Source organism: Macaca mulatta, chromosome 13 (assembly GCF_049350105.2).
Source record: "Macaca mulatta isolate MMU2019108-1 chromosome 13, T2T-MMU8v2.0, whole genome shotgun sequence".
NCBI lineage: Eukaryota > Metazoa > Chordata > Mammalia > Primates > Cercopithecidae > Macaca > Macaca mulatta.
This window is the reverse complement of record NC_133418.1, coordinates 63,497,898-63,519,693: the sequence shown is the minus strand read 5'-3', so window position 1 is coordinate 63,519,693 and position 21,796 is coordinate 63,497,898. Positions and strand designations below refer to the sequence as shown.

General features: G+C 37.6%; 1 protein-coding gene across 6 annotated transcripts in view; it reads right to left on the bottom strand.

Moving 5' to 3' along the window:
* Positions 1–21,796, bottom strand: part of USP34 (ubiquitin specific peptidase 34) — a 288,223-nt gene that overhangs the window by 60,626 nt on the left and 205,801 nt on the right. For 4 of the 6 annotated variants that reach the window (XM_028832452.2, XM_028832455.2, XM_077959502.1 and 1 more), the window contains 9 exons: positions 21,254–21,437; positions 20,677–20,840; positions 14,763–14,828; positions 12,260–12,406; positions 12,108–12,164; positions 11,928–12,005; positions 11,443–11,537; positions 3,545–3,717; positions 541–694 (listed from right to left, as the gene is read on the bottom strand). In XM_028832452.2, coding sequence (XP_028688285.1) covers positions 541–694; positions 3,545–3,717; positions 11,443–11,537; positions 11,928–12,005; positions 12,108–12,164; positions 12,260–12,406; positions 14,763–14,828; positions 20,677–20,840; positions 21,254–21,437 — 1,118 coding nt within the window. The remainder of the gene's footprint in view (positions 1–540; positions 695–3,544; positions 3,718–11,442; positions 11,538–11,927; positions 12,006–12,107; positions 12,165–12,259; positions 12,407–14,762; positions 14,829–20,676; positions 20,841–21,253; positions 21,438–21,796) is intronic. The other 2 variants (XM_028832453.2, XM_077959503.1) reach the window with 1 other exon arrangement.

Below are 21,796 nucleotides of genomic sequence, written 5' to 3'. Positions count from 1 at the left end.
CCCAGCACTTAGAACAGTGACTAGCACACATATAGTACCTATAGGCTAGACCCTACCTAACAATATCTGAAGACCAAAAAACAGGTACTAGGGACTGTTTAATGACTTCCAACCATTAACTTGATAAAAGGATAAAAAGAAAGTGTGTGTGGTCCTCCCAATAGGAGGCGAAGCAAGCAGAGCATGCAGGTAACTTCTAATGGCACATATAAGGCTACCCTGCAGAAGATATTCAATAAACAGCTCTTAAATTAATAGAGAAGGTAAGAGTTGAAATGTTGTCTATAAAGCTCCTAAAGTTATCTGCAAAACTGTGTATTCATTTCTCTGAGGAAAGGATACAAATTCTCAAGAGTTAAAAGATCTGTATGTTTAAGAACTGATTTATACTGTCTGTTGAAAGTTATCCTCATTTAAAAATTTTGTCTGCCTCATTTCCAACTTTTGTAGAAAGTTTTTAGAAAACTAAGCACTGAAAACATTTCAGAAAAATACCATAAGTTCTTAAAGGAAAAAAGTTTTGAAATATTTAAAACTTACCATTTATTGTTTTTATAAGCATGAGGATTTACTATATCTCTGATAAAGCTATAATAGTGTCCACCATCTGCCGTTCCTGTGTGAACAGTCACTCCTATCAAGTCATATTCATAGCTCTCTGAGTCTTTTGAATGATCATTGACTTCTTTAAAACCTGAAATGATTTACATAGAATGGAAATAATTTTCCAAACTTCACAACAGTTACTTAGAAGCCCTTTTTATAATAAACTTTATTACAATATTTTATTTTATTAACACCATTTTAATAAAATAAAAATAATTTTCCCAATGTCACAACAGTTACGTAGAATCACTTTTTATAATAAACTTTACAGAAATAGGCACAAATAGTTTGTATGTTAAATATGTACAAAACAACTATTTGCTAGTCATTCACCATCTTTAGCTTAGTACCATAAAGGACATATTATACAAACCACTAGTAAAACAACCACGTGTTAGTACATAATTATGGACAACTTCAATATAAAGTATAAATATAAAATATTTTTGTTTAATCTGACTAGTCTTTTGAAATAGGTAGTATAAAATGCTCCATTCTATTTAATCTTTACTAGGAGCAGGCCAACAAAGGACCTAAAAAGGAACTGGCATACTTCTTTTATTCTCATGTTAAGAAAAGTGGTTTAAACATGGTTTGAACAGTTGGCCAAAAAAAGGAAAACGAAGCATTGTACTGGCAGCTTCCAAATACATTATCAGTTAATAAAAAACACTATGTATTAGGAGATTTGTGTAGACAGAAACAAAATAAAGAAAAAGGTACACTTCCTATCCCCAAAGATTTAAAATCTAAAGGTAATAAAAGATACTGAGGAAAAAAAATATAGAATAGTCTAGCAAGTTTAAAGACGATGTATGATTTATGATCTGTATTCCCACCACCACACAGAAAGGAAAAAGTAGAATATGGAATAAGGAAATGACGAGACTTGGCTGACTTGAGGGTACAGTCTGAACTGGAACATGAAGAGATAATTAGGTCAGTAAGAGAAGCATATGACTCAAGGTGTCAAGGCAGTGGCTGAGGAGTGTAGATATGCTTACAGAGGCAGTGCCAGGATCTGACTGCATCACTTGTGGCCTAACAAATTCCTTTATCGTGGCATAAATTCTGCTATCTCCACAAGTGGAAACATCACAAGAAATACAATGAAGCACAGCTGTGAGGAGGTTCTGCTATACTTTTCCAGAAAAAAAAAAAATTTTTTTCAAATAGATGGAGTCTTGCTCTACCATCCAGGCTGGAATGTAGTGGCATAATCATAGCTTACCGCAGCCCTGGACTCCTGGGCTCAAGTGATCCACCCATCTCAGCCTCCCAATAGCTGTGACTACAGGCATGTGTCACTGCACCTGGCTAATTTTTTAAATGGTTTAATAATAGGTCTAAAAAGTAGGATGTGCCAGGCACAGTGGCTCACGCCTGTAATCCCAGCACTTTGGGAGGCCGAGGCGGGCGGATCGCGAGGTCAGGAGATCAAGACCATCCTGGCTAACACAGTAAAACCCCATCTCTACTAAAAATACAAAATAATTAGCCGGGTGTGGTGGTTGGCGCCTGTAGTCCCAGCTACTTGGGAGGCTGAGGCAGGAGAATGACATGAACCCCCCCCCCCAAAAATAAAAGTAGGATGTATACACACAATGCCCACTTCTTAACTTTGCCTGTCATCTCTATTGGGCCATGCCTTACAACTTATTTTTACTTTTTTGAGACAGAGTCTCGCTCTGTCACCCAGGCTGCAGTGCAGTGGCAGGATCTCAGCTCACTGCACCCTCTGCCTCCCTGGGTTCAAGTAATTCTCCTGCCTCAGACTCCTGAGTAGCTGGGATTACAGGCATGTGTTACCACATCTAGCTAATTTTTTTGTATTTTTAGTAGAGACGGGGTTTCACCATGTTGGCCAGCCTGGTCTCGAACTTCTGATCTAAGGTGACTGCCTGCCTTGGCCTGCCAAAGTGCTGGGATTACAAGCATGAGCCACTGTGCCCTGCCTTCTACAAGGTATAAATATACCCAAAGCCTAACAGTAATAATTCCCTCTCTTAACTCTGTATTTCTTTACAGCTATAGTTACCATCTTCTCTACTCTCTTCAAGGAAAGTGTATGTCTCCTGAAAAAATAGTGTGCATTCATTGCTTACACCTCTCATCTCCCATTGAGGGTAAAACATTTATTGGATACTCATTAAGTGCTAGGCACTGGAGTTAAAGATTATAACATGGTTCTCTTTCCTGAAGCTTAGCGTACAGTGTAAGTGGCTTCTCCAAACCTTTAAAATTTTAATCAGAACTCTTTATACAAATAAACGTTGCCAGGACCCTAGTTTAGACAAAACAGAACTTATTCCTAAAGAAGGAAAAATGAGCAAGAGGCCAGGCGTAGTGGCTCACACCTGTAATCCAAGCACTTGAGGAGGCCGAGGCAGGTGGATCGCCTGAGATCAGGATTTCGAGACCAGACTGCCCAACACGGCGAAACCCTGTCTCTACTAAAAATACAAAAATTAGCTGGGCCTGGTGGTGCATGCCTATGGTTCCAGCTTCTTGGGAGGCTAAGGCACAAGAATTACCTGAACCTGGGAGGTGGAGTGAGCCAAGATCGTGCCACTGCATTCCAGCCTGTGGGACAGAGCAAGATTGTGTCTCGGGGAAAAAAAAAACACACACACACACACATACACAAAACAACATAAAAAGACTCACCCCACGAGATTTAAGCTCCACAAGAGCGACAACCATGCTTATCCTGTTCACCACTGTGACTCCAGTAAGAATGTCTAGGAACATAGTCCTAGTAGATACTAAATATTTACTGATTAACTGACTGAACGCACGTCATTGTCTTAACAAACATTCTCCCTTCTAAGATTCAATTTGTGTTAACTATGTAGTTGATGAAAACTTTGTAATCATGACTACCTTGTTATGGAGATTGACAATAATCACAAACAAGAGAAATAAATGGAAAAATCACCTTCTTTCCTCTCACTCTTTCCCATAAGAAAATCTTCTGTATAGGGCGTCATGTCCAAACGTAATGGGAAGGAAAAGTGTGTATTCACTTTCTCTTTCATCATCGTGACCATATTAAATGTGTATCTCATAGTATTGAAACTCAAAATGCGAGGCAATTTCTTAAAACATGCCCTGAGAGACAAGAAAAAAATTAATAAAGATTACTTTTCACAAATACTTCAGTTGGTTTGATTTCTGTTATGCTATATCCATTTTAATTTTCAACTCAGAGTTAAGAATTATAGTAATCCCCCTTATCCGCAGGGGATACCATCTGAGACTCCCCGTGTCTGCCTGAAACTGAGGACAGTACTGAACTCTATATACACTATGATTTCTCTTAAACAGACATACCTATAATAAAGTTAATTTATAAATTAGGCACAGCAAGAGATTAACAAGTATTAACAAAATAGAACAATTATAACAATATACTGTTCACAATTTCACAGATTTTAGCAACCTCATCAGATTTTTTCTTTCCATATTCTGGATAAAGTTTAATTTATAAATTAGGCACAGCAAGAGATTAACAAGTATTAATAAAATAGAACAATTATAACAATATACTGTTCACAATTTCACAGATGTTAGCAACCTCAACGTATGATTCTTTTTTCTTTTCATATTAAGTTGAGAACTTTAAGGCATTTTACAGCTTCTCTTTGGCAAAGCCCAACTGTTATGATCACTACTCTTACACTTTGGTGCCATTAAGTAAAATAAAGGTTTCTTGAATACAAGCAGTGCAATACTGCAAAGGTAACCAAAAGGGCTACTAACAGACTAATGAACAAGTAGTGTATGCACCATGGACATAACAGAACAAAAGGATGGTTTACATCCCAAGTGGGGACTGTGCCAGATTTTATCATGCTACTCAGTCCAGTGGGCAATTTAAAACTTAAGAATTATTTTTGAAATTTTCTATGTAATATTTTCAGACCTTCCTTGTCTGCAGGTAAACAAACTACAAAAAACGAAACCACCACACAGAAGGGAAACTACAGAAGTATTCTAAATAACCTTCTTATTAAAACTATACAGTCAGTCCCTGAGTACTAGGCAGCAGCACTCGTGCTCACCCTTTCCCCACCGCCCACCACTGAAGGGCAGCCCGATGCCTGGCAGCGCCCTCTAGCACCATGTCACAGAGCACAGCCCCCACGATGCAGGATTAGAGTCCGCAAGGCTCCTGGGTAGAAGAATTACACTTTAGCAATAATAGGAATGGGAGCAGTGTTCCAGCCTTAGTTTCTACTTCTACTGGTGACATGGAAAAAGGACTGTTGGATGCCCAGCATGAGTCTAGACAGAATAGCTCCAAGAGTTCTCACTGTGACAGGATACCTCGCTCACAGACATCAGAATATATCAACAGAGCTGCTGAAACAGACAGCCATAGCATTGGAGAGAAAAACAGCTCTAAGGCTGGGCGTGGTGGCTCACGCCTGTAATACCAGCACTTTGGAAGGCTAAGGTGGGCAGATTGCTTGAGGCCAGGAGTTCGAGACCATTCTGGCCAACATGGCGAAACCATGTCTCTATAAGAAATATAAAAATTAGGCAGGTGTGGGAGTGTGCACGCCTATAATCCCACCTACTTGGGAGGCTGAGGCTGCAGGAAGCAAAGATCACACCACAGCATTCCAGCCTGGACAACAGAGCAAGACTCAAAAAAGAAAAAAGAAAAACAGCTCTCAGTCTGAGGAAAGTTACGTTGAAAGAAGGAAAGAAGTTGAAAGCATCTTCAAAAAACACCTCAGACTGCACATAGGATTGGTTGAGTTAACCAGAAAAAAATCCCCCCCCTCCCCCAAGGAGTTCCTCTCCTAAGGGCTTGCTGTACATTAACGCATATAAGTTTTACAACAATCCTATAAGGAAGGTACTGTTACTCTCTCCTGTTTATAAACACCCCACGTGCATGGCCACTCTCAGCATGAGAAACACAAGCATCATGAAGAAAGGGGGGCATATTCTCTGCAAAATTTCTGAAGATTTTTCTTCTGTCCTGGCTGTTCTCTCATTTACTGGCCACTGGATTGGGGATGTCTATCAAAAGGTGACTGACAACCTCCACCCAGCACCTTTTCATGAAGAATTGGAATCTGGCTGTTCATTAATGGGACTGTATTTGAGCTTGCACATAGTTAACTGAAGAGCTGTTATGAACCTTGTATGGCTGCATCACTTGTGTTTATGTGCTCTATAACTGCTGCATTCCTAATTTAATAAAATCAAAGAATAGACACTAAAATCAGGCTGATGTATAATTATACTTATGGGATCAATAGGCAAGTCAGACTGATTAATATCTACTGTAAAAACTTGGTAGTACATTTTCACTGGATATTAGATATAAATACCTGAATATAAATTATTTTACTAGTCCTGATGTATGCAGTATTTTAAAAATTATAACCTTAATTCAGTTAAAAAACTATATTTCAGTGAGTTTTGAATAGTAACACTGTTTTACTAGTTTTGAATAGTAAAGAATGAGTAACACTGATATTAAAATCACTACTTTAAGGAGTTTGTCCAAAATAAATACTGTGGCCTTATATTCCACTATTATAGAAAATATTATTTAATTTCCCAGCACTTTGGGAGGCCGAGATGGGCGGATCACGAGGTCAGGAGATCGAGACCATCCTGGCTAACCTGGTGAAACCCTGTCTCTACTAAAAAATATAAAAAACTAGCCGGGCGAGGTGGTGGGCGCCTGTAGTCCCAGCTACTCAGGAGGCTGAGGCAGGAGAATGGTGTGAACCCGGAAGGCGGAGCTTGCAGTGAGCTGAGATCTGGCCACTGCATTCCAGCCTGGGCGACAGAGCCAGACTCCGTCTCAAAAAAAAAAAAAAAAGAGAAAAAAAAAAAAAAAAAAGAAAATATTATTTAATTTAAATGAATGCAGGTTGTCTACTGAAGATTATACATAACTATGCTAATTTTTCTTAATAAACAGAAGCCAAGATATAACTACAAACTCAGCTGTATCGTTTATATACTAAACTATCCTTGCTTTTGCAGTATAAAGTCTTCAGCCTCTGATTATTAGGTAATCACCTTGGATGATGAGTCAGCTGCTCAGTATCTTTTTACTCTTCATCACTCTGCATTTGTGAATTTATTCCTATCCTTTGTTCTCAACTTTTGTGTGCTCTTAAAAATCAGCTTTATTCTAAGCAAATCTGTGTCTACTTTAAAAGACTGGAAATGAAAAAAATCTTTGCCAAATCCATCAGATTACTGTATTTACATAAGGTTTAACATCAAATGTCATAAAAGCTTCTTGATGAAACCAGGACTGTTCCCCATTTGGACATTTTTTTCTTTCTACAGCATTCTTGTTAGAAAGGCTGCCCCCTTGATATACTGTATATACGTGACTGTGCATTTGTTTCATCTTTTCATACTTAATTTGGTTGTTAAAATAAATCAAACATTTTAATTTAAAAAAAACAGCAAACACATTCACGACTTTTTCCATTCTGAAAAGATTTTCCTATGTCAAGATAAGAAAAATAAAATGTTATGGTAAACTATGGTAAACACCATGATAAAGACACAAAAGGGTACTATGGAAGCATGAAAATGAGTCCCATCACACTCTGGGGTCAAGGAGATCTTTGGTTCAGAGTTTTCTTCCCTAAATAAAAGGAATAAAAATACTTATTCTTGTGAACCAGAATTGCAAAGTCTGGTTGTAATCCCTTATTAGATGAATGACCCTATATAAGTTACTTAACCTCTCTGAGCTTAATTGCTGGGTTGTAAAATGGAGACTGAAACATGGCCTGGCAAACAGCATTCAGTTAAGTGTCAACTGCTGCTACTACAATAACAATAGCAGCAGCAGCAGCAGCAACAGCAGAAAATCAACTGATCATCTAAATCCTATATCATAATTAGCAATATGTTCAATTTAAACAAACAAAAATATACAAACTTTGATATACAAAAAAATGAATTTTAGGGAGTAATTTTTCACTGCATACAAAAATCAAAAGAGAATTTAAACCAAGAGCACAGTCAAAAATAAAAAAAGTATGAATTTAGGGAAACAAGGAATGACAGATGTTACAGGCAGAGGGAATAAAACATTCAAAACTTCACTATTTTAGATTATTTGGGAGACTGGCAAATGAAGTATAACAGAGTCAAATGTATGTAATGACAGAGTATGAACTTCTTCCTAACAATTCTGAAGAATAACTAATGAGCTTGTGGCATGGGGTGAAAGCATGCATTGTGTCAATAAAAGAGATGAGCAGATCCGGAAAGACTGGAGGACAAGTGATAAGCACAGAAAAGCATTCTAAACCAAGATGACAAAAATAAAACATATCACTAATCACTAAACTACCTTCTGGAAAAACCCAATGCTTTTATTCAACTGTCATTTTCTTAGTTTACAATGTTTTGTCAGTAGCGTATCAGTGAAAAATTGGTATTATGGTGATTGATAAATTACTCAGGTAAAATGAATAGACTGAGAAAACCAGAGGTCTGAAGATAGTGCAGAATATGATCCTACTGAGGATAATAAGCGCTTTGTTCACTTCCTCAATTGGCCCATTTCTGTTGAATATTATGTTAGTACAGAGATACAAAAGTATGGTAAGAACAAAAATGACTGACTACCTGGGAGAGATGTGACAGGTATTTCAGAAAAACAGCAGAATCTTACAGTCAAAAGAAGGAGGTTATCAAGAATGATGGATGTATTCAATACATTTATTCCAATTAGAAAGAGATTCTCCAAAGAACTTGACTTAGACCCTTGATGATCTTTTAGCGACTCATTTATTATATTGCTCTACAACAGTTAACTTTTGACTGACTCCATTATATATCTGTCCCTAACTCTTATCCTAACCAAACTCTCATCAGATGAGTTTGTCTTCTTCGTGTAACAACCTGCATAGCTATGCTTTCATTTGACTATGTCCACCTAACAACTTGTCCAACTACACCTCTTGAAATTGGAAAAATGAATACCATCCCTTTCAAATAAATACTGACCTAGAAAACCTCCTCTTAAGCAACTTCAGTGTCTTATTGTATAATGACTTTTTATTCTCTGCCTTCTAACATGCTCAGGTATCTTTCATCTAGAAAAATCCTTTGAGCCCCAAGACTCTTTCTAGCTACTATCTTCCTTGCTGTCTTGCTGTTTTTATTGCCTTTTTTTTTTTTTTTTTTTTTTTTTAAAAGACATAGTCTTGCTCTGTCACCGAGGCTGGAGTGCAGTGGCATGATCTTGGCTCACTGCAACCTCCATCTCCCAGGTTCAAGCGATTCTCCTGCCCCAGCCTCCCAAGTAGCTGGGACTACAGGTGTGAGCCACCACAACCAGCTAATTTTTGTATTTTTAGTAGAGACAGGGTTTCACCATGTTGGCCAGGCTGGTCTTGAACTCCTGACCTCAGGCAATCCACCTGACTTGGGCTCCCAAAGTGCTGGGATTACAGGCATGAGCCACCGTGCCCGGCCTGTTGCCAAACTTTAAAAATGAATCATTTATGCTTGATTCCATGTGTCCCAACAATGTTGCTTCTATTCCTATAATCTGACAAAACACATCACTAAACTACCTTCTGGAAAAACCCAGTACTTTTATTTAGCTGTCATTTTCTTTCATCTCTGTGAATTACGTTAATTGATTATTTTCTTCTTGAGATTCTCTTCCCAGTTTTCGGGTTACCATTTTATCCTGATTTTCTTTCTTTCCTTGTCTTTCATCTGTCACTTTGTCTTCTGTACTTTTAGGTTGGCTTAGCTCTTAAGTCTTTTCCAACAACTACATTATTTCTCAGGCAGATATTCTGATGGATTCAATCACACAGATAAATCTAAAACTGGGATGGCAACAATTTGATGTCATCGTGTTACCAATCTTATTTTCCACTACTGTTCCATGTGAATACAGTACTTAAAAATGCAGGCTGACCTAATCCTAGATTTTAAGCACATTCAAGGCCACTTCTATTTCTCAGCATTTGCTCCTAGAAACTAACTGCATAAGACGCTCTTTTCAATTCAATTTCTATTTGTCTTTCAATATAACATTAAAATGTTTACTCAACTACTCTGTCCTAAACTTGCCATTTTATGGCTCTTAAGAGCCTTTTGGCCAGGTGCAGTGGGCTTCATGCCTGTAATCCCAGCATTTTTGGAGGCTGAGGTGGGCAGATTGTTTGAGTCCAAGAGATCAAGACCAGCCTGGGGAACACGTCAATCATGAAATAATAATTAATAAAGAAAACTAATGCATGTTTGGCATGCATTAGTAAAACAAGTACAGCAATTTTTATTTTTATTTTTTTGAGACAGGTTCTCAATTTATCGCCAAGGCTGCAATGCAAAGGCACGATCATGGTTCACCACAAGCTACCTCCCAGGCTCAAGTGATCCTCCCCATTCAGCCTGCCAAGTAGCTGAGACCATAAGTGCATGTCACCACACCTGGCTAATTTCTAAAATTTTTTGTAGCAACAGTGTTTCCCTATGTTGCCCTCCTGGGCTCAAATGAACATCCTTGAACTCCCAGAGTGCTGGGATTACAGATGGGAGCCACTGTATGTGTAAGGCTTCAAATTTTTATTTGAAGACCACTAAATTGTTATTTTACAAGAAATTCTACTAAAAACAAAAGCTGAGGAAGACTATTTTTGATCAATGTACCAAAAATATAGTATCCAAAAATAACAACAATACACTGGAAAGAAGAACCAGCTTGAATGTATTATAGTATAAACACTTATTTAACACTCTAACTCAACAGTTATTAACTCTCAAATCTACCTCTACTCTAGACCTCTCATCAAGCTCTAACCATAACAGCCAACTGCCTGCAGGACCTTTCTACCTGGATGCCCCAATGAGAACTCAAATTCAACTTGATTATCTCCCTAAAATTTGCTTATTTGTATCTTAGGAATCAGCATTGGGAAAGTTTCTTTATTCTGTGACTCCATGCTTTCACATGTAAAATGGGGATAATAACTGCATCTATTGCAAAGAAATGTTGTGAGGATTAACTGGATTAAAGTTCTCAGAACAATGCTTGCTAAACAAAAAATACTTTGGAAAGGCTAGCTAGTACAAAAGTCCCTAGTTAGCTACTACGGAAAATTCCAAAAATAAACAGTTCATAAGTGGTGTGGTGTTCTGAGTATCACGATAAAATCTTGTACCATCCTGCTTAGGATGTGAATCATCCCTTTGTCCAGCTTATCTATGCTGCAGACACTACCCACTTACGGGTCACTTAGTAGCTCCCTTAATTATTACATGGACTGTCATAGTATTGCAATGCTTGTGTTCAAGTAACCCTTATTTGAGTTAATAATGGCCCCAAAGGGCAAGAATACTGAGCTTCATTTGTAATTTAAACTTTATCATAGGTATGTTATGTACAGCAAAAAGCAGTACATATAGGGTTCAGTACAATTGAGATTTCAGACGTCTATTGTGGGGTCTTGCAAAATTTCCCGAGGATAAAGGGGTCCACTGTATTACCTAAGAAAATGCCACAAAAGCTAGACATCTGAGACTCGATACAGATAATGATGAAAATGATCAATGTACTTATTGTCCATGTATCTGCTCCCCAAAATCTACACTGTTTCAAGTTGACTGATTACCACTTTCATACAGCTCAGTATATGTCAAAATAAATGGTGATTCACTGAACAGCTAGATGAAAAGTTGCTCCACGAGACTGAGCTCCATGCAGCTGATTTTACCCTAATCATATAATTTCCATAAAAATTTAATCTTAGTTTACCCTTAGTTTGTGTTCCACATCTATGGTGAAAACAGTAAAAATCATTTGAAAAAGCATACCTTTTTTCGGCTCGTACTTTCTTCCCACAATGAGAACAAGTATACATGTTATCACCTTCCAAAGTGTCTTTTATAGTAACTTCATCAAGAGATTCCTGTGTATAAGACCACATTTAAAAGCTTCACATGATTGTTTATACCATGCAAATATACAAAAGGTAGCAATTACAATTTTGGCAGAATGCTCAGCAAAAAAAATTTTTTTTAAAAGTAAATTCTTAAATTTTAGTATACTGTTTTTCCTCATATTAAGATATTCTACGAATCTTAGCAACTTTTTTGAAGGGTTAATTAAAAATTTAAATTTTGATTGGGCAAAAAAGAACTTTATGGTTGATCCTTAATTCTTATTTGAATAGTACAGTAAGAAGAAAATACATAAAAACATGAAAAAAGTTTAAAAATATCAAGATGACAAACATAAACCCACTATACACAAATAGTTAAAAGCATAAAGTAAAAAAATTATGTGCATTATTACTCACATAAATGTTCTTCATATCAGCCACTTGGCACCTCACAGTATAAAACTCTTCAGCAGTTTGACTAACATGTTCACAATCCTAATCAACAGACATAAAAAAATTAGTAAAAATTAGCAAATTATAATATAAATGAAAATATATTAAGAGCCCCAAAAAGTAAAAACCAGGTATAATACTTACCAAGGATACAACATTGTTTGTAATTACACCTCCAAATAAACTTTTGACAGTATTTTTCTTTAACATAAAACAAATAAAAAATATGAAACTAGTTAAAACACAGGCAAACTTGTTCAAATTTCAAAGACACTTTTCAGTATTCTGATACTAACCAGTTCTGGAGACATTTCTTCGATTTTGGTAATCAGATCAGTAAAAAACTCTGTCATATCTTTCTGTTCCCCAGTATTCAGAGGCTGCTTATCCATGGTGTATGTTTTACAGAAAGGTCTAGGATTATATGCTTTGCATTCACTCTCCTGCAAAGAAAAAGAAAGGGGAACATTCTAAGTGTCAGATAAAAATAAGAAAATTACAGGTTCTTCAATGAACGCATAACAAAAACAAAAGAACAGGTAGTAAATCTATGAAGTTAGTTTTAAAATGGTCTATTTCTTTCTAATTTTCATAGCATTTTTAGTTTAATGGTCTTGGTGCTAGAAGATTCTTAAATTACCTAGGATATATGTATTTTCAAGTCAAGGAATTTACAGGAAGAAATCTGAGATTCAAATGACTCATAGCCGGGCGCAGTGGCTCATGCCTATAACCCTAGCACTTTAGGAGACTGAAGCAGGCAGATTATGAGGCCAAGAGATTGAGACCATCCTGGCCAACATGGTCAAACCTCGTCTCTATTAAAAATACAAAAATTAGCTGGGTATGGTTATGCATGCTTGTAGTCCCAGTTACGCAGGAGGCAGAGGTTGCAGTGAGCCGAGATCATACCACTGCACTCCAGCCTGGCAACAGAGCAAGACTCCATCTCAAACAAACGAACAAACAGAAAAAAACCACTCACATCTATATTGCAAAGCATAAAATATAAAATCTTCACAGGCTGAATAAACTTTCCCAGAGATTGAACTTTAATAGCTTTTAAAATAGTCATTTAAACCAGCAATTTTCTATTTGTCAATTCGAATGGCATTTCTAGCTCTGTTAAAAGGAGACTAAAGGCCAGGGGTGGTGGCTCATGCCTATAATCCCAGTACTTTGGGAGGGTGAGGCGAGCGGATTGCTTGAGGCCAGGAGTTCAACACCAGCTTGGGGAACATAGTGAGACCATGTCTCTACAAAAAATAAAAAAGATAGCCAGGCATGGGGGTACATGCCTATGGTCACAGGCGGTGGGGAAGTGTCGAGATTGCCATGAGATGAGATGGCACCACTGAACTCTAGCCTGGGTGACAGAGTGAGACCCTACCTCAAAAGATAAACACAGTAAAAAATACAGAAAAAAGTATGACACAATCCCTGTCCTCAAGATGTAACAGGTGAGAAAAGTAACAAATATATGAGGTAGAAACAACAAAGAGGAATGGTGACTTGGAATCCTCCGGTTAATCTGTGGAATAGATGGTCTCTTACAGAGGTAAAAACCAAGCTGACTCTTGAAAAATGAACATCAGAAGAAAATGGAGAAGAGTGATGCAGGTAAGAAACAACAGCAAAAATAAACCCACAAGTAATGAAACAGCAGGGTGATGGGCTCCAAATGGAGAGGGATAAGATAGGAGGTTGAATGAAGGGTAGGGGCAAAAAACCCAGGGGGTGTGTGCCATGGTGATGAGCTTGAATACCATTCTGTTCCTAATGAAGCAGCACTCAAGAGTTTTAAGCAGGGGAATGATATTGTAAGATCTACTATCTTTTTAAAAGACTGATCATTTTTATAGTTTTAGGCATTGTAATTAAGGGATAAAAAGATAAATCAGCTAGAAAGCTGCAAGCATAAAAGGGGAAGACCTTGTGACAGAAAAAGGATGAGACACAACAGATTCTTCAAAGGACAAATTAAGAGAATAGACAACTGAAATAACTTTTAAAAGTTATTATGACAAATAACATAACTGACATACAGCCCCGGGTATGGTGGCTCACGTCTATAATCCCAACACTTTGGAGGCCAAGGCACAGATCACTTGAGATCAGGAGTTCAAGACCAGCCTGGCCAACATAGTGAAACCTATCTCTACTAAAAATACAAAATTTAGCCGGGCATGGTGGTGTGTGCCTGTATTCCCAGCTACTTGGGAGGCTGAGGCAGGAGAATCACTTGAACCTGGGAGGTGGAGGGCTGCAGTGAATTGAGATCACACCACTGCACTCTAGCCTAGTTGACAGAGCAAGACTCTGACTCAAAAAATAAATAAATAAATAAATAAAAGAAAAAAAAAGTAAGAAAAAGGAAGGTACATAGTTATGACAAAGCCAGTTCAAACGAGCTCCATTTAATGTTTTTAGGTTCTGTTACAGGGTATACCTAATTCGTTTCCCTCCGTGTTTTTTTTTTTTTTTTTTTTTTTTTGAAACAGAGTCTCATTGTGTCACCTAGACTCGAGTGCAGTAGTGAGATCTCAGCTTGCTGCAACCTCTGCCTCCTGGGCTCAAGCGATCCTCCCATTTCAGCCTCCAAAGCAGCTGGAACTACAGGCATGCACCAGCACGCTTGGCTAATTTTTTGTAATTTTTTTTTAGTAGAGATGGGGTTTCACCATGTTGCCCAGGCTCATCTCAAGCTCTTGAACTCAAGCCACCTTGGCCTCCCCAAATGCTATAATTACAGGCATGAGCCACAGTGCCTGGCCTAGCCTCCATGATTCTTAAACATACCATTAAATATGTAAACATTTTCTGAAGCTCCAGAAGAGTAGTCTTGTGCTTCATATCCTCTGAATACTGAAAATCATGAGAAAACACCATTAAAAACACAGACATGATAGTAGTAAATTAGGCATTCTAGCAAAGAAAGTCTTGCAATTGTGCACTGTATCTGTTTTCATTCTTTTGGCTATATAAAAGAAAAACACTGACACATTCAATTCTTTAGTAATTATAGCATTAAAAATTGTAATACTTTGTTACATAAATACAGCCATCATTATCAATCATAAAAGGAAACTTAAGAGAGATTTTTAAAAATCACTTTCTAGGTTAACACTTATTTCGTACAATGCTGATGATTTCCAAGAATGCAAGAATGAAAAACACTTCAGGTGCAATCAAAGTTGTCTTCCACAAGTAAACCTACGCATTAAAAAAAATACATTTGAAATATTAACCAATGACATCCCATCATCATTTATTCATATCGTTACTCTTTCTGGAACAGTATATTCTTCACAATGAAGACGAATATCAGCCAGGATGTTTGAAAACTGTCTAAACATTCAACTATCAATAACTCAAATTCAGGAATCTGGCTAGACTCACACATTAGAGACTTAGTATTGAACACCAAGCCTTATCGGAAAGATCCATATTCATGCAAGGTACTTACTAGACATACCCTACCTCACCTCAAGTATTAAAATAAATCTATAAAGTAGGTATTATCCTTATTACAAATTATTACCTCTCATAACTTTGAAAGTCTTGTGGAGTAATAGGCATCCACATGTCAAGAGTAAATATTAGTTATTTTTGCCGGCTTTATGGAAGTAAGACTGCAAGTAATATGGCTCTGCTGTTTAGCAGCTTATAATCAAATTGAGGTCAAGATATGGACTAAAACAGATCTGCTCAGCATGTAATTACTATAAAATTATATATTAAATGCAACAGGAATTGAATAAAGGGAATCAACAAAATTGGCAAAATAACTCCAGTGTACTCCTGTTATATGAGAGGCTTAATATTCCATATTATGAAAAAAGTCACACAAAATTAAATTTTCCAATGTATCAAAGCATTGATTCAGAATACAAAAAAGGTCAGGAATAAAGACCTGGATTTGTATTTTTATTATTCGAGAATAAAGTATGAGTTGGCTCAAGGAAAGAGCTGCCTAAATTTATTGAAGTTAAGCAACAATGAGGGAATTTTACTTAATGTGCAATTTTAAAATAAATACATAGCCTGCATCTATATGTATTAACTACCTAAAAAAGTGTGTTCACATCCATGAGGATGGCTATTATTAAAACAGAAAATGACAAGTGTTAGCAAGGATGTGGAGAAATTAAACCCTTGTGATGTAAAATGGTGTAAGCCCTGTGGAAAAGGTAAGACTATTCTTCAAAAAATTAAACACAGAATTCCCATATGATCCAACAATTCCACTTCTGGTATACACCGAAAACTAGTAAAAGCAGAAACTCAAACATGTTTGTACACCCATGTCCATAATAGCATTATTCAGAACAGCCAAAAGGTGAAAGCAATCCAAGTATCCACTGACAAGTGAAAGAATACACAAAATGTGGTACATAAATACAATAAATTATAATTCAGCCTTAAAAGGAAAGAACTTCTGATACATACAACAGCATGGATAACCCTTGAAGATACCTTAAGTGAAATAAACCACTCACAGCCAGTCACAAAAGGGCTGATACTATATGACTCCACTTACATGAGGTACCTGAAACAGGTAAATTCACAGAGATGGAAAGTAGAATAGTGGTTGCAAGGGGGGTTCAGAGGGAGAATGGAGAGTTAAGTGTTTAACAAGTTTCTGTGGGGAAGGTGAAAAAGTTCGAGATGGAATGGTGGTGATGGCTGCAAAATAATGTGAATGTATTTAATCCTACAAACTGAATATATGTATAAATGGTTCAAATGATGAATTTTTTGTATGTATTTCACCACAATTAGAATATATGTAGCTTTCTTTAAATTTTCTGTGAGCATCAGAAAAGGGAACAATAGAAATAACTGAAGCGTTCATCTTAAGAATAAAGTGCCCACTTGACTAGAGTACTTGCCAGAATCATATCAAATTCTGTTAAGAATTTTTGACTGGGCACGGTGGCTAAAACCTGTAATCCCAGTACTTTCAGAGGCCAAGGCAGGTGGGTCACGAGGTCAGGAGTTTGATATCAGCCTGGCCAAGATGGTGAAACCCTGTCTCTGCTAAAAATACAAAAATTAGCCGGGCACCTGTAATTTCAGCTACTCGGGAGGCTAAGGCAGGAGAACTGCCTTAACTCGGGAGGCGGAGGTTGCAGTGAGCTGAGATCACGCCACTGCACTTAGCTTGGGCAACAAAGCAAGACTTCGTCTCAAAAAAAATTTTTTTTCTATGTACATAGCTCTACATTTTTTTTTTAACTGTTTACTCTTATTTTAGATTCAGGGGTACATATGCAGGTTTGTTATACAGGTCAACCGTGTGTAACGGGAGTTTGGTATATAGATTGTTCTATCACCCAGGTAATAATAGTACCAATAGGTAGTTTTTTAATCCTGATCCTCTTCTCATACTCCACCCTCAAGAGGACACAATGTCCATTGTTCCCGTGTGTCCATATGTACTCAACACTTAGCTCCCACTTATAAACGAGAACATATGGTATTTGGTTCCCTGTTGCTGTGTTAGTTCACTTAGGATAATGGCCTCCAGTTCCATACATGTTGTTGCAAAAAGACATGGTCTTATTCTTTTAAACAGCTGCATAGTATTCTGTGCTGTATATGTACTACATTTTCATTACCTAGTCCACTGTTGATGGGCATGTAGGTTGATTCCACATTTTTGCTATTGTGAACAGTGCTGTGGTAAACATGCACGTGGATGTGTCTTTACGGTAGGATGTTTTATATTTCTTTGGGTATATACCCAATGGGATAGCTGAGCCGAATAGTAATTGTTTTAAGTTATTTCAGAAATTGCCAAGGTGCTTCCAACAATGGCTAAACTAATTTACATTTCCACCAGCAGTGTATATGCATTCCCTTTTCTTTGCAACATTGCCAGCATGTTATTTTTTGACTTTTTATTAACAGCTATTCTGACTGGTTTGAGATAGTATCTCACTGCAGTTTAGTTTCGTATTTCTCTAATGATTAGTAATATTGAGCATTTTCTCATATGCTTATTGGCCGCATGTATGTCTTCTTTTGAAAAGTGTCTGTTCGTGTCCTTTGTCTACTTCCTTTTTTTTTTTTCTTTTTATAGATAGTCTTGCTCTGTGACCTAGGTTGGAATGCAGTGGCACAATCTCGGCTCGCTGCAACCTCTGCTTCCTGGGATCAAGCGATTCTCCTGGCCCGACCTCCCGAGTAGCTGGGACTATAGGCACGTGCCACCACACATAGCCTTCTTTTTTTTTTTTTTTCTGAGAGAAGTCTCCCTCTTGTCCCCCAAGTTTGAGTGCAGTGGCTCCATCTCAGCTCACTGCAACCTCTGCCTCCCGAGTTCAAACAATTCTTCTGCCTCTGCCTCCCAAGTAGCTGGGATTGAGTCACCTGCCATCATGCCTGGCTAATTTTTGTATGTTGGCCAGGCTGGTCTCAAACTCCTGACCTCAGGTGATCTGCCTGCCTCGGCCTTTCAAGGGGCTGGGATTACAGGCGTGTGCCTGGCCAAAGGCCTTTCTTTTTTTTTTTTTTTTTGAGACAAAGTCTCACTCTGTCGCCCAGGTTGCAATGCATTGGCGCCATCTTGGCCCACTGCAACCTCCACCTCCTGGATTCAAGCGATTCTCCTGCCTCAGCCTCCCAAATAGCTGGGATTAGAGGCATCCACCACCACGCCCAGCTATATTTTTTGTATTTTTAGTAGAGATGGGGTTTCACCATGTTGGCCAGGATGGTCTTGATCTCCTAACTTCGTGATCCGCCCACCTCTGCCTCCCAAAGTGCTGGGATAACAGGTGTGAGCCACTGCACCCCACGCACAGCTAACTTTTGTATATTTGGTAGAGATACGATTTCACCATACTGGCCAAGCTGCTTTGTCCACTTTTTAATGGGGTTGTTTTTGCTTGTAAATTTAGTTTTTAACTAAAAATACCATTTATGAGACCTACTCATAATCAGCATGTCTGAGTGTTCCTTCTGTTTCTACTAATTCCTAAAAGTGTTAATAGCTTTAAAGGTGGTTATCAATATGAAGAAGAAAAACCAAGAAGCATGACCAAGTTGCCAGCTAGAAAGAAAACCACTGAAAACATGCTTCTTTAATAACAACTGCTTTTATAAGACTATGCAGGTGGGTATACCAAATTTATTCAGAAATATTTCCATAAGCTAAATGAACTAATCATTCAACTACTTTTAGACATAATGTACAGAATAGATTTTAAAATAATCAATAACTAAAGCCAAAACACCCAGAACCACTTGAGTAAACTATAAACTGGAGACTTTAAAGAGTAACTTAAACATAACAAAGAATTCAGAGAAAGTATATAAAGCACTGCAATACTTAACAGGGAAAAAGAAACCAAGACAAAAGATAACATGATGAGGCCAGGCTTGGTAGCTTTACACCAATAATCCCAGCATCTAGTAAGCCCAGGATTTGAGACTAGCCTGGGCAACACAGTGAGAACCTGTCTCTACAAAAAGTAAAAGTAAAAAAATTAGCCAGGCATAGTGGCATATGCCTATAGTCCCAGTTACTCAGGAGGCTGAGGTGGAAGGATCACTTGAGCTCAGGATGTCAACACTGCAGTGAGCTATGTTCACGCCACTGCACTCCAGTCAGGGTGACACTGAGGCTTGCCTCAGAAAAATAAAAATAAAAAAATCCGAGAGCAAGTTTAAAGGAAGTTCATCAAAAAACCCTAAAAGCAGCACAAAAGGCAAACTAAAGAATATCCCATGGTTGGCCGGGCATGGTGGCTCACACCTGTAATCCCAGCACTTTGGGAAGTTGAAATGGGAGGATCGCTTGAGGCCAGGAGTTGGAGATCACCCTGGTCAACACAGAGAGACCCCATCTCTATTTATTATTTTAAAAAACAAACAAAAATATCCCAAGGGAAAAAAGAATGAAAACTAGAAAGTGAATAAAAATAACATGAAGCAAAGCTTACACAAACAAATTAGGTCCACAATCCGATTCACTTTGAGATAAATATAAAAGAAACAAGCTCAGTGATTCTGGTAATATTTCTCTACTTGGATTCAGGGTTTCCTTATTTTCTCTGTAATAAAAAATATGTATTTATTTATTTTTGTTTATTCTCGTATGTTCTCCCAGTGAATGTGTTTTTACTGACAACATGATATTCACTGTATACAGAGTACGTATCTTCCATAGCTGTGTTTTCCTTTGAGAACTAAATTGTACTACAGCATTATGAGTAATCTACTAAAACGTTTTTGGTTTTTTTTTTTTGAGATGGAGTCTCGCTTTGTCACCCAGGATGGAGTGCAGTGGCACCATCTCGGCTCACTGCAAGCTCCGCCTCCTGAGTTCGCGTCATTCTCCTGCCTCAGCCTCCGAGTAGCTGGGACTACAGGCGCACACCACCACGCCCGGCTAATTTTTTGTATTTTTAGTAGAGATGGGGTTTCACCGTGTTAGCCAGGATGGTCTCGATCTCCTGACCTCATGATCCGCCCGCCTCAGCCTCCCAAAGTGCTGGGATTACAGGCTTGAGCCACCGTGCCCAGCAATCTACTAAAATGTAAAACTATGTAAAATACAGATTAGCTAGTTACTGTAATCAAATTTACTCTTATTTACTCACAAATTATTTTTTCAAACAACATTTACTACACTGAAATAAAAATTATCAACAAAATATTAAAATCTGGTTTATAATTTTGATTTTTAAAGTGAGGAAAATTCTACCTTGGCAGTGAAGACAGCCTGTCTTGCCTCAGGTATCATATAAAGTTGCTGAATAGTAGAAGCCAAGTAACAAGTAGCTCCAAGGTTAGTAAGGCCAACAAATCTACATTCAGCACGGACATCTTCATGAGGCCAGTAATCCCATTTATAAGGTGCATGGGCTGCTGAAGAAAGAGGGAGGAAAAGATCCCCCCCAAACTATGAAACATAATGTATTTTGCTTACATTAACAGCCTCTACCTCCATTAGTTACCTCGTTAATATATATATAGATTATATATAACTTTTTAAATAAAAAACACATGAAAACTAATTTATTCTCTAAAAATTCAAGACTTTTAAAACTTGATTTTACTTGGCATCAAATTACTTTTACAAAAAAAGCCAAAGTATTTAAAATGCATATAAAAAGGTCCTTCACATCAATGTTTACTTTTTAACTTTAATAACACCCTACCAATAATCATTTATAATGTTAAAGTGTGTGAAGAGCAGATTCCTTTGTTTAACAGTGCCCTCAAAATCTTATTTCTGAATTCAAACTGTATAAAGCTTAAAGGAAAAGAAGAATGCTTACACTGCATGTGTTGTGCCATAACCCAGTTGTGTATTAGCCTGTAGTTCTCAACAGACCCCTTTACCATCTCTACTAACAAATCGTAAGCAGCAGCTCTTGAAGAATGTGATTTGCACTTTGGCTGTTGTCGGTCCTTTAGACTTGGCAACAAAAACAGGAGATTGAAGATATCTCTCAAAAATTCCTGGGGAGTAAAGGGAAACATAAGTTATCTAAACTGAGATAATAATTACATTCCAAATATAGTTAACATATAAACAGGATGACAAGCTACAATTAAGCTACTCAAAAGCATATAGCAGCATGATATACCATCATCTGAAAGTCCTCCCTATGTTCATTTCTTAGAAAAAACGAAGGTGGCAAACATCTTTACTCTTCTCTCCTTTTTGATACCTAATCAGCTCATTCTTAAGACTTTTCACGTACAATGTTGTTATTTTCTCCATTAAGCGATGTAAAGTTTTTAAGGCCTCATTACTCCCTTGACAAGTCTGACTGGCGCTTCTGCATTAACTTTTCCCTTACTTCACTACTAATAAA